This window comes from Bidens hawaiensis, unplaced genomic scaffold (genome assembly GCF_021521415.1).
Source record: "Bidens hawaiensis isolate Kalapana, Puna unplaced genomic scaffold, B.hawaiensis_p1.1 tig00001016_1, whole genome shotgun sequence".
NCBI classification, from domain to species: domain Eukaryota; kingdom Viridiplantae; phylum Streptophyta; class Magnoliopsida; order Asterales; family Asteraceae; genus Bidens; species Bidens hawaiensis.
Window position 1 is genome coordinate 271,498 of NW_027491059.1, and position 13,687 is coordinate 285,184.

Here is a 13,687-nt window from a genome sequence, read left to right on the forward strand (position 1 = left end):
TTTTCAGCATACAAGCTCTCAAGGTTTTTTAAATCTTCTCATTTCATCCAATTCGCTAACCTCATCTATTAGGGACAATTCTATTTTTTATTAAGAAAGCTTTAAACTAACTATTAGTATTATTATTATTATATTATATATTTTAAAGTGTTTTTAAATTAAAAAAAAAAACTGAATTTCTACTAACTTAACGTAAAAAAACAGACAAGGTTAGAGAAATTGATGAAAATGACAAGATTTGAAACCACAAAGCCAAAATGCATAACAAAAACCTTTTAGATGAAACCGGTAAATTTGACTAAACATCATAGACGATTTAGTTTGTTTTTTTTTTCTTTTTTTTACAGACAATTATTTCTCCTATAATTCTAAAACTATTCATTTGTCGATTAAGCCTAAGCCCTCCCTTTTAAGAGTAGCATGTCTCTATGAAATGGGCTAGTCTAGTCATACACTAACATCTTTTATATTTATTAAACCATAGATACACTATCATACACACGATTAGTGCCAAATACATAACTTTTGATGTATAAGAATCAAGATAGACACAATTATCAACTTCCCTGCATCAAAAGAAATCATTGATTTTTTATATTTTTTTTCACATACTTCCTTAATCTTTTTAAACAGTTAAATTTTTATTAACCTGAAATGATGCAGAATACTGAAACATTACAAAATAATTAACAACCATCAAATTACAACTGGAATAAAGCCCAACAAGTTGAGAATAATATGAAGAGCTTAACAGCTTTTACTGCCTTGAGATTGTGAAGCTATCATAAACCTTTCCATCTCTACTTTTCATGTACTCAAACAGAAGTGAAGAATGGTTAAAAGCAGTAAGTTTGCCGAATCCAAAGTCATCGTCTTTATAAAGAGTCCAATCCGGATTTATTTCGGCAAAATTGTCAAATCGACTCCCTGCTCCGCCAACGACAACATGGATCGTCCCCATCACGCTACGCATATAATTATATCCGTCCCTGCTCACACATTCATTCTACGCAAAAATGCCATTTTATCTATTAGTTTGTTATGCTCAGTATTTACCAAACACATAAACATCTGATCTTATTATTAATATTATTATAATTAGTAGTAGTTTTTATATAACTGTTAAACTTTGATTTCCTGGAGAAGTAGAATTAAAGTTAAGGATTTTTAGAGAGATTTGAATACCTTAGGGCTTAGACTTAACTTATTTAGATCACATACCATAATGGTATTTCCCTTACATATATTATTATTATTATTATAATTATTATTAGCTTATATAGCTGTTAAACTGTGATCTTATTATTAATATTATTATAATTAGTAGTAGTTTTTATATAACTGTTAAACTTTGATTTCCTTTATTTTGCTTCATACACATGTACTTAGAGCCGAGGGTCTCTCTGGAAGCCACCTCTTTATTCCTTTGGATAGAGGTACGGTGTGCCTACATCCCACCCTCCCCAGACCCTATTATAGCTTTGCTGTCGGTGGGATTTTACTGGGCATGATTGATTGATTGATTGATATAAACATCTGATCATTTGACTATTGGGTGCTGCCAAGCGTACCCCCCTCCCGCCTAGTTTTACTAAACATACCCCCTCCCTCAAGTTTTTCATTAATACAATTTAAACCATTTTTGTTTCTTTTTTGTCATTTTGTTATCTTTTATTATTATTATTATTATTATTATTATTATTATTATTATTACTACTACTACTACTACTATTATTATTGTTTTCAAAACACATTCTTTTAAGGTTTTTTTTTATTTTATGTTTTTAATTTTTTTAAAATGATTTTTTGTTTATTTAAAATAACAAAAAAACATTTTTGTCTTATCTAAAACATATATATATTTTTATTTTAAAAATAACTTTTCTTTTCTATAATTGTTTTACTTTTTTATAAATAGTTTATAGAGATAGTTTGCAATTTTTTAAAAACAAATTTCATATTGTTTGTTAATAAAAGAGAAAAGAAAAGAAATAGTGCATTTACGTAATAAAACGCACAAATTTTATGCTATAAAATGAAAAAGATGTTAAGAGGGGTATAATATGTCAAATAAAATTGTTCAAGGAATTTAAAGTTTAGGAGAGGGATTATGACAAGTAGAGGGGGGGGTACGTTTAGCCTAACCATTGACTATTATGACGCCAAACAACATATTCTGATTATTTGATAACGCATTTAACCTATATAATTGAAAACTTGGTTGATAACTTAATATTCAACATTTACATAGAAAACAAGGGCTGTACCTCGTATACAGGACAGGTTCTTTCATAGTTATTTTCGTCTCCAGAGAATGCAATGTCCACTTTGTATTTCTGCCATAGCTTCTGTATTGGCTCATTAAAGGAATTGTTCATATTATAATATCCAAGAGCAGCATTAGCTGCAAAAATCAGCCATGGCTGTTTTTGTCTGTCAACTGATGCAAAACAATTCTCTATCCATTCATACTGTTCCGAACCCTCATCCCAGTCTAGCTCTGAATCCGCTATGCAGAAGCGAAACATTCCATAATCTGTTGTATACCTATCAACATTACACAGTTTTGAGATGAAACGGAATTAAAACAATTAAATCATATATGGAAAAAAAAAACTGTGTTAAGAGTATGATCAGGTAGAATCAATCAAGTTACCAAGGCTTTGCTCGGTTTTTTGCAGGTACGTAGAACATGGTTTCTGCAGGCACACCACACTCTCCACCTGAATCGGGACCCTCAAAGAGTGATCCGGAATGGGGAAAATCTCGTTCGTAATGGCCACTGCATGGTTAAACGTAAGATGTCAACACGACAAAAAAATAATTAGGTTTTGGGTTGTCACGTGACTCACGTCTAACATGTTTAATACTTGTGTTAAGATTGGTTTGTTTAAACAGGCTGTGTTCAGGTTGACCTATTTAACCCGTTTAATTAAACAGGTCGACCCGTCAACCAGTTTGATTTGTTAGATAAATTGTTTAGAGCTAAAAATATTTGAACTAACATTTACAGCCTATTATTTATATAAATGTGTTACAACTAGATTATTACAACCCGTTCAACAATTCAAACCTTGCAGTCATATAAGGCTTTCTTGAAGCAATAGATTGAATTTGAGCTGTGAACTGGTCCCACTGTGAGATATATCCTTCTGCAAATGCTAGATTACCAATATGAAATACTATATCAAAGTTTTTGAGGTCATTTTTTAATTGGTTTGTTGTCATTAGTGTTCCCGGCTGGTCATCATTGTATTCATGTGAACCGTCACGTTCGGCCTGAAATCAGAGATATTAAAAGTCTTTTATTTAAAATTTTAAATCTTTCTACATATAAATTTTAATATTTGTCAGCACTACCTTTCCCATGTTTCCAAATATAATAACACGCTGCAACGAATCTTGCCCGGGATTTGGAGATGATTTAAAACGATATCTTTTACTCCAAACAACAGATCCATTCACCAATCTATGGCCCATCCTATAATCGTACCTATAACAGAATATTAATATTTTAAATCATACATCATTTAAGGCGAATCGATAAAAACTAAAAATTAAAGCGTACATGGTATTAGGCCGCAGATTATTCAAGAAACTAGTGTGTATAAAACCAGGATCACGCCATCCAACAGTACTTGCAGGTGGACCTGCACACGAATTAAACTTAATATATTTTTAACAACCCTTTAATCTATACTGTCCACGTGAAAGAAAAAATAAAAAATTGAAGGTTTCCGAAGCTAAGGGTTTCAGTGGGATTATGCCAGGTACATTTATTTGTTTGTTTGTTATACTTTTAGCAACCGATGTATATATTTTTATAAACTTTCATATGACTAAATGTTACATCATACCACACATGCTACTACGAGAAAAAGTCAAAGTTCCTGCGGGGGAAAAACTTCGGCCTTGACTAGTCAAACTATACTCAACAAAGGGAGTGGCTTCATCAATGTTGTAGCCGCTCGTCCACGTCACCGCCATCTGATGATGTCATCATTTAGAACACAACAAAAGAGCATAAAAATTGGAAATTTAAATCATAATTGGAAATTTACCTGATTCCAAGACTTCCCTTGAGCAAGGCGTGGATAAAGTGGAGCTTTAGGGTTTTCAAACGATATAGGATATGTATATCTAATCAGTTTTGGCTATGATTCCAGAAAATTATTGTTAGTGAAACTGTAGTAGCAATGCAGCATCAACAAATTAAATAAAGAAACTTACATTGTACAACCCGCCAGTGAAAAGTGCAAAAGCGAAATCTGCACGCTGATTAATAATCTGAAACCGTAATGAACCTCGTCTTCTTCTTACGTAATCAGGATTGGAGTAATTAACAAACTTGTACTGTTTATGTAAAGAATTTATCAGTTAGAAGAAGATATATGAACTGAACTATCTGCAACTTTAATATTTATAAATTTTCAACCTTTAATGGTGCTGCGCATAAGTATGGAGCCTCTTGCAAGTAAATCAAGTCATCATATTCAATAAAACAATTTGATGCACTGCCACATTCACTCAATCAATGAGAATCGCAATATGCCTTTGCCAAATAAAAACTAAAAACTATATATATAGGGATGAGTATCATTACAGAACCCTTAAACTATTTAAGAACCTTAAGGAACTCTTAATAACTAATGTGTTTTTTATAAAATTCTTAATTTTTTATAAATTTTATTATAAAATATATATAACTAACGTTTTTATAGGTACGTGACGCTTTGGAACGTCGATTTTCAATACCCACGCTAACCCTAAAATCACAACCACACGAGCCGGTCTTCGTCCACCTCTGCTCTAGAGGTGCACAAATCGGTTTTTTTTAAAAAACCGGTTCGGTTATTAACCGAACCGGTTTTTTTTGGCCCGGAAAAAAACCGGTTCGGTTAATAACCGGACCGGTTAATAACCGGTTTTTGTATCTGAAAACCCTAACCGGTCTAACCGGTTAGGACCGGTTTAGGAACCGGTTAGAACCGGTTAATAAACCGGTTTTTTTATTAACCGGTTTTTTAATAACCGGTCTAACCGGTTAACCGGTTTTTTTTTTTTTAAATAACCATTATTTTTTCACAATATAAACAAACCGGTAACTACAAGGCAAACCGGTAACTACAAGGCAAACCGGTAACTACAAGGCAAAACGGACTGACTCCATTCATTGCTTTCGTTGTTAGGGTTCTTTGCTTGGAAGATTAAAAACACATAACTTTCATTTATAGCTTTTACATTAAAAATACAAACATTAAATCGTTATCGCATATTCGTAACTCAAAAATACAAACATTAAAGAATGCTTAGACACGATTACATTAACAACTTGCTGTTTCTTACTCATTATTTTCTTCGCTACCCGATCCCGAGCTATTCCTTAGGTAATCGTCGTACGCGGCTTCTTCATCGGTCATTGGTTGAGTGTGTCCTTGATTGACCTCGTCTTCATACAAGCCCGCCTCATAGTCCATTTCCCCCTCGAGTGAGCGTTGATGTTGTGCCCTATCTAAAGAGTCCAAGTAATCCTTGTAGCAAATCGACATCTCTACAGCTGGTGGAGTGAGTCGAGTCCTCCTAATCGATATAACCCTGCCAGAAACAGAAAAAGCAGACTCCGAAGCTACCGTGGAAGCTTGGACCGTTAGTAAATCTTTGGCCATGGCGGCGAGGATCGGAAACTCATCCTCCTTACCTCTCCACCAAGCCAGCAAATCAAGACTTCTAAATTCATCCGGAGTCATGTGTTTCACAAAGTTGGTACCACCATACCTTCCAAGTTCACTGCTTGGGGTGTTTACCTTTTGACGTTTACCGGCGTCTTCCCAAATCATGTAGTACATTCCCATTTCAAGGTCGGTTTGGGATTGGGATTGGGCAACAGCTCTTAACGAGTCATGAATTTGGGAAGACGACCCGTATTTTGTAAGGTAAACATCATACATGTTAGACAAGGTGGTGTTGAAAGCATTCTTTAAAGTTTGGTTATAATAGGGGTTTTGATCGTCGTTTAACTCTAGCTCATCACAAATTTTTTCTATTAAAGCTTCAACACCACCAACATTGATGCAAGGGTTTAACGCAGCAGCACATGTCAAAACAGCGGGTAGTTGTTGAAAATATTTTCTAAATTTTTCTTTCATTTTTACACCCATATCAAAATAAGGTGCACCCCTACAATGAAGTTCACTCAACTTTGTGCACATGACAGCAATTTTTGGTAAAGCAATGGGGCTTGTTGGATAGTAAACCCCGATAAACTAGTTGTGTAAGATTTAAAAATTTGAAGGACCTCCGTAACGATCTCAATCAATAACCAGTTTCTAGGATCGTACGGTGCACATTTACCCCTACTTGACAAAATTTGATGAAACGCAACTAGTGATTCTTTTTGTTGGATGGCTTTCTCAAACATATCACAAGTCGAGTTCCATCTTGTTGGACAATCCCAATTTGGCCCCAACCATTGACAATTAGCTTCTACACAAAATTTTTTGTATCTTGAAAATGTTTTATTGTTGCTAAAAACATCTCGTAACATTCTTTTAAAATTGTTTCTTTGCGTTTCGATCACGTTTAACCCATCTTGCACGGCCAAGTTGATAATATGTGCAATGCATCGGCTATGAAAAAACGCTCCATCACAAATAGGTTTATACTTTAATTTTAAATGGCCAACCGAGGCCGTATTGTTGGACGCGTTATCAAACGAAATTGAAAAGATTTTATGTTCAATCTTGTATTGTCGAATGACTTTATCCAAGAGTTTAAAAATATTTCTACCCGTGTGCGGGTAATCAAACAATTGAAACGCAACGGTTCGTTTCATCATTTGCCACGACTCGGGGTCAACCCAATGAGCCGTCACACAAATGTATGAGTCGGGCGAACCATTAGGTACCGACCACACATCCGTTGTTAAGTTTACACCAGTTTGTAAGTTTGAAAAGTATGAAATTAGTTCGGATTTAGCGTTTTTCCAAGCTTTAAGACAATCTCTTCTAAGGGTCGAACGACTTACGTGTTGGTAGCGTGGTTGAACATACTTTTGCATCATCTCCGTGAATTGAGGGTTGTCGAAGTGGTTGAAAGGAAGTGTATTTTGAATCACAAAGTTTGAAAACTGTTGACGTACCGCTTCAAGGTCGTACGTAAACACCGTTCCTTGATTCGTCATCTCCGGCTGCGAACTACTTCCCGATTCGTCCTTCAAGGCCTTGCAAAAGGGCCTTTGTACATGCGCTTTTAAAGTGGAGTTTGCATCTTTGCCATAAAACTTCAAACAATGTTTGCATCGAGCTTTTTGGCTACCGTTAGACATTTCGCATAGGTCGAAATGTTGCCAAACATCTTGGTTTCGTTTCGTGGGGATGACCCGAACGACCGTTTCTCCCGTGTTCGAGGCACCCATGTTGACGGATGAAGCAGCACTTTGGGAGGCCATGATAATCGACTACGAAATAAGAGCGTATGGAGTGGTAATGTGGTATAATAGAGCGTGAGATAACAAAATAATCGCGTATGAAATAAACGTCTAGAGCGTTTGGAGCCTTTGGAGTTGTATAATCGAGTGTGTTCTAACCAATACCCAACCTAAACTATATATAGATGTTTGTGGGGGTAGAATGGTAAATAAAAAAAAAAAAATGGTCAAAATTGAAAAAAACGGCTATATAGCCGTTTCACAACGGCAATAAACCGGTTTTTAACCGGTTAACCGGTTACTAAAAAACCGGTTAACCGGTTTTTCTAAAACGGTCATAAACCGGTTTTAAAAAAAACCGGTTAACCGGTTTTTTAGTAACCGGTTAATTAAAAAAACCAGTTTTTTTAATAACCGGTTTGAAAACCGGTTTGGCCTCTAAAAAGTATAACCGATATACAAACCGGCGGTTTGTAAACCGGTCAAACCGGTTTTAAAAAAACCGGTTTTTTAAATAACCGGTTTCCGGTTTAAACCGGCAAACCGGTTCGAGGACCGGTTTTTTTGACCACCTCTACTCTGCTCCCATAGATTCCATCCACCTTCGCCATCACCGTTCAGCAATCCGTCACCGTCCAACGATTCCGTCCACCGTCAAAACCACCATCCACCGTCGTGATACACCGTCGACTATTGTTGTTCACATGTTTTTTTAGCTTTTGATAAGAATTGAAATTGGAATTGAAGCAAATTGATCAATTAATCTTTGAAATCGATCCATTTAATCATCAGTTTGAAGCTTCATTCAATTTTGACTTTGAGTGATGGGTTTTAACTTTTGAAAACATCATATTTTAAGCCTGAACGTTTTAGGGTTTAGGCCTGAATGTTTTAGGCATTAACCTTGAACATTTTTCGCGTACGTAATGTATGTTTAAGCGATTATTGTAAGTTAACTCACCCCTATATATATATATATACATATATATATGTGTGTGTGTGTGTGTGTGTGCGTGTGCGCGTGTGTATGCATGCATGCATGTATTACTTGAAGTTTGCTGGTGAGAAAACTCCAACCCAATCACCGTTACTTGGTTCTGCAGACGCCACATGCACGGTGATTTGTAAAGTATCCTCACACTATCATTGACAAAATAAGTAGATTAGTACGAGTACGAAAGACACAAAAGGGAAATAAACTAACCAGAATGCATATCAACAAGTTACCGTATGTTGGCGAGATTCAACAGTAATTGAAGCTGATTCTTGGATATCGATAACAGCTTTGTGAATCGCGATATTGGAGAGTGGTTGTTTATTGGTGAGAGAATAGCTGGCACAAGATTTCGACACAAGCAACAAGAACAACACTAACAAATTATTCGTTGTCATTTTTTTAACTAACACTCAAAAGTTATGGATGAACTCTAATTCAACACGCAGGGAGTATTTAACTATTTATTATGCAACAAAAACTGCCAAACGGCAAATCTGCTTATAATAAGGAAACATAAAGTGTGTGAAACAAAATGGAAAAAATTCAGGAGTAAGAAAAAAATGATGTGACAACAAATATCTATAAAAAAATTTAACTGAAAACTGCTCATGTAATACTGGTTCCTGATGTTTTGTTATACAACAGAATATAATATGTTATAGAAAACAAAATTTTGTTGTGCAAATATAAAATCTCCTTCACCAATAATCACCACAAGAACACTTCCCGTCTTCAAAACGATGGAACCGACTAGCATCTCTAAAAACAATCACTCGTCCCGTTGCCTTAGTTATCAATTTGACCGCCAGGTGGCAGTCATCACAAATCCGGTGACTCTGCACAAGCTGCAACGGTGTTGAATTTGTTGTATTAATCAGCCCATAAGAAACCGCAAGTTTCTCACTATGATAAAATGACATTTGTTCTTCCCGTTCATCGACATCAGGAAGCAAAGAGTTTTTCTTTGGAACATAACCATGATTCTCAATCTCCAACATTAATTTCTTCAAATTTTTAATAATCTGAACATGGGATTTGGATCTATCTCCTGAAAGAAACATATGTTGTTGTTTCTTAACATCTATCCACGTACACGCAGGCAGCATCCTTAAACCCTTCTTTTTTAAAGAATTAAACACCGAAGCCGCCTCTTCACGTTTTCCACAACTGTTGTATATGTTTAACATAACAACATAATTACTAAGTTTTTCTGGTCCCATCCCGTATATTTTCTCGGCTGCAAGTTTCCCGAGCTCTAAATTCTTGTGGACCCTACAAGCAGTCAACAAAGCAGCCCACATATTGATCGTAGGCTTAAACGGTGTGTCTCTAATCAAAGCAAATGCTTCATCCAAAAGCCCTTCGCGGCCTAATAACTCGATCATACATGCATAATGCATGGCCCGAGGCTTTACATTGAAATCCGTTGGCATAGATTCAAATATCTCCCACCCTTGATCTGATAAACCAGAATAGCTGCAAGCCGATAAAACCGCAAGAAACGTTACATGATTTGGGACCATTCTTTCACTAATCATACGGTTAAACAACTCTACAGCTTCAATCCCACGACCATGATTACCATATCCAGCAATTAACGCGTTCCATGAAATGACATTCTTCATAGGCATTTTATCAAACACGTTGCATGCATCATCAATTCGTCCCCATTTACTATAAAAATCAACAAGTGCAGTGTTGGCAACTATGTCCAGCCCGAAACCATGGCGCACGAGCCCCGCGTGCGCTTGTTTAGCGTGTTCCAACGAAGCTAGTCTCGTACAGACTCTTACTATCATTGAAAAGGTAAAATGGTCCATTTTAACACCGGAATCTTGCATCTCGTAATAAAGCTCCAACGCCTCTTCACTATACCCATGAAGCGCATACCCCGCAATGATCGAGTTCCAACCCACCGTCGTCTTCTCAGGCATAATATCAAAAATACATTGGGCATCCGTGATACTACCACATTTACTATACATATCAATCAACGCACACGACACGAATATATCTTGACTCACATCCATTTTAATCGCACACGCGTGCAACTGCCGTCCCGGATATATCAACTCCAGCCCCGCAGCCGCACGCATCATCGTGGCAAAAGTCCTCGAACTCGCCTCCGACCGCTCCTCCCACAAACCCAAAAACAACCGAAACGCATCCACAAAATCCCCAATATCCACAAGCCCGGAAATTATCGTATTCCACGAAACCAAATTCCTCTCAGGCATTTCATCGAACAACACGCGTGCATCAATCATCATCCCACATTTCACATGCATCAACAACACCCGATTCCTCAAATACAAATCCGGCTTAAACCCGCTATCAACCATGTACCCGAACACCCGTTTAACCCCCCGAATCGACTTCAAACTAATGCAAGCATCCACCAAAGCATCATAAGTACTCTTACCAACCCGAACATCAAACCGACACTCGAGTTCCAAAATCTCAAACAAGTCTAATGCATCTCTATACTTTTTACATAAAACCAGTTTCTCAATTTGCCCACAAAGCCCAGATTGAGATTCCTTTTTAACTACCTCATAACCCGTTTTCAACGGTTTCGGGTTCGGTTTGGGTTTCGGGTGTAACCCGTGTTGTTCTACGAAAGAACAAGTGATTCCAGGCGCGTGTGATCTGGGTTTTCTTGTGGTTAATGAGTAAGACCCGGAAAGTAAGAGGGTTTTAACATCTGGTAATGGGTAATTGGTGGTTTCGATAACTGATTTGTTGTTCTTGTGAGATGATAAAGCAATGTTCATAGCCATAATTGAGTGAGATTGTAGTTGAAGATGAAGATTATTATGAACGGGGTTCATGAATTAGTCATCAGCATAGAAGAATCCGTCATTTGTTTGGTGGAAGTTAGTTTAGTTTTGTTTGCCAACTGAAACCGAACGGCCCCGGTTATGTTTAACAAAGCCGAGCTCGTTTAGCTCAAGAACGACTCATTCGTATTCCCGAGTTCATTAAACGAAGGAAAAATGTATGAAAATGAACTTTTGTTTTCTTAATTCATTTCATTCTAGAACTGGTGGGCAAGAAATCAAAAAACCTATCTGAAAATGAAAGGCTGAACCAAAACAAAAAACCGATGGTTTGGTTTTATGTTTTTTTAAAAACTGAACTAATGGAATGGTTTGGTTTTGGTTTTGCATGTAATAAAAATTCAAACCGCCGAACCAAATTCCTAATTTTTTTTACTTTAAGTAATTTATATGAATATAATAAAGGGAAATTTCCGAAAATAAGCGTTTATGAGAGCAAATTTCAAGTTTTAGGTGTCATTTGCAATAAATTTCAGAAATATGTATTATAAACTAGTCGTGACGAGTAGTTTGTAGAACCAATTAAAACTTGTCACGTGTCATTAAACTAACCATAACGATCATGTTCACTAATCATTTACTCATCACGACTAAATAAGTTTCATGCCTCGTAATTAACGCCCACGAGTAATTCATAAGTCCTTTAGTCGCGGCAAGTAGATTGTAAGGTTAAACTAGTCACGACGAATTAACTACTAATAAGTTATCGTGTAGGGAATGTAAACCAGGTAAACTAGTCGTCGACTAAAGGACTTATGAATTACTCGTGGGCGTTGATTACGAGGCATGAAACTTATTTAGTCGTGACGAGTAAATGATTATTGAACATGCTTGTTACGGTTAATTTAAGGGCACGTGGCAAGTTTTAATTGGTTCTACAAACTAATCGTGTGTTATCAAAATATACTCGCCACGACTAGTTTATAATACCTGTTTCTGGAATTTTTTGCAAATGACACCTAAAACTTGAAATTTGTTTTCATAAACGCTTATTTTCGGAATTTTCCCTATAAAAAATATGTAACTAAAATATTTTTGGTCAAATGCATAATAGTCTATCTTATCTTATCTTATCTTATCTTACCGTTCTAGTAAACAAAAATAATGATGCTTAGGTGTCATAACCATTTTCAATCCTAGCTTAAATTTCTTTCCTAATTCTCTAATCTCTTCTTTCATTCATCCTAGCAATCCATAGGTTATGGGTTAAACCCATATTGACAAAAGGTTATAACTTAGAGAATTAAAAAAAAATTAAGCTATGAGTGTAAATCTAAATAAATTCATTTTATCATATTTGTTATTTTATCTATGTCACACCCCGACCAAGGGCGGCGGAACATGTCGAGGTGTAATGATTGTCCATAAGCACATACCACTAATTAAAGTGACAGTATTTAATAAACTCATTTCATTTCATAACATCGAAAATGTCACATAACAATTATCCATAAAATAACCATAAACAAGATATCACAAAATATGGCAAATTTGATATTGTTCATTTTTACTAATATCCTAAGGTCTTTGATGTCATTTTCTTCACAATCATAAATCAACCAAGATGCAAACCTACAACATTTCATAAAATAAAGTTTGTCAACACAAAAGTTGGTGAGCAATTCACAAGTTTAATCATATTAGTATATAATAAAGATAGCCACAAAACTTGCATACGAAACAATAAATAAAAGTGGTCATTTGGATAAATAGATATCGCTAAACACATTAGCGACACCTAGCTATAAGGGGATGCCAAATAGTCTAGGATTTTATAGTTCCACCAACCAAAAGCGATAAACACATAGGCATATAAGCATAGAACACCAAATCGAGCAATTATTTAGGTAAAGTATACAACTACGTTTGTGGTTTAAGATTCAAATATAAAGCATTTTGTTGAATAAGTATGAAATGTCACCCCCAAAATAAAAGATGGAAAATGGGGTATGAAGTACTCACCTTCAAGTAGTAAACTTGAAAGATGATAATTTGGAGATTTGTCGGAACGACGAGTTTAACGCACAATGCCTAAAAAGAAAAGAAGTATTGAATTTAGAAAGGTTGTCTTGAAGGTCTTTAAACAAAATAAATGTTGAGAAATGTAAATAATTAAAGTTCAAGGTTTTAAAATGTAACTATTTAAGAATTTATAATAATAACCCTTTAAAAATGTAAGTTTGCTCGAAACCGGGTAAAAGTATCTAACCTTAATATTTACTCAACCTATGTTAAGTAATAAGGTGGATAAAATGCAAGAATGCAAATCCCTTTGGAATAAAGATACTAAAACGGGTTTTTTTTATCGAGTGTTCGGGTTGTCGGTTCGGGTCTTGATAATTGGTCAAACCCAAAGTCAACTTTTCAAAATATTGAATGTTATGAGATAACTCAATAAAATTTAATAAGACTTAACCAAGTATG

General features: G+C 35.6%; 2 protein-coding genes across 2 annotated transcripts; both read right to left on the bottom strand.

The window, feature by feature from the left end:
* Positions 1-757: 757 nt before the first annotated feature.
* Positions 758-8,818, bottom strand: LOC143550609 (putative inactive purple acid phosphatase 27). The gene is made up of 12 exons (XM_077041231.1): positions 8,654-8,818; positions 8,475-8,566; positions 4,436-4,514; positions 4,231-4,353; positions 4,062-4,154; positions 3,858-3,987; positions 3,569-3,650; positions 3,361-3,493; positions 3,074-3,279; positions 2,657-2,782; positions 2,268-2,547; positions 758-1,006 (listed from the first exon to the last, which is right to left on the bottom strand). Exons 1-12 carry the CDS (start codon positions 8,816-8,818, stop codon positions 758-760), a joined length of 1,758 nt encoding a protein of 585 aa, XP_076897346.1.
* Positions 8,819-9,013: 195 nt separating this feature from the next.
* LOC143551334 (pentatricopeptide repeat-containing protein At5g50390, chloroplastic-like) lies at positions 9,014-11,231 on the bottom strand. The gene has a single exon (XM_077041797.1). The coding sequence runs from the start codon at positions 11,201-11,203 to the stop codon at positions 9,122-9,124; it is 2,082 nt and encodes a 693-aa protein (XP_076897912.1). The 5' UTR covers positions 11,204-11,231; the 3' UTR covers positions 9,014-9,121.
* Positions 11,232-13,687: the final 2,456 nt, after the last annotated feature.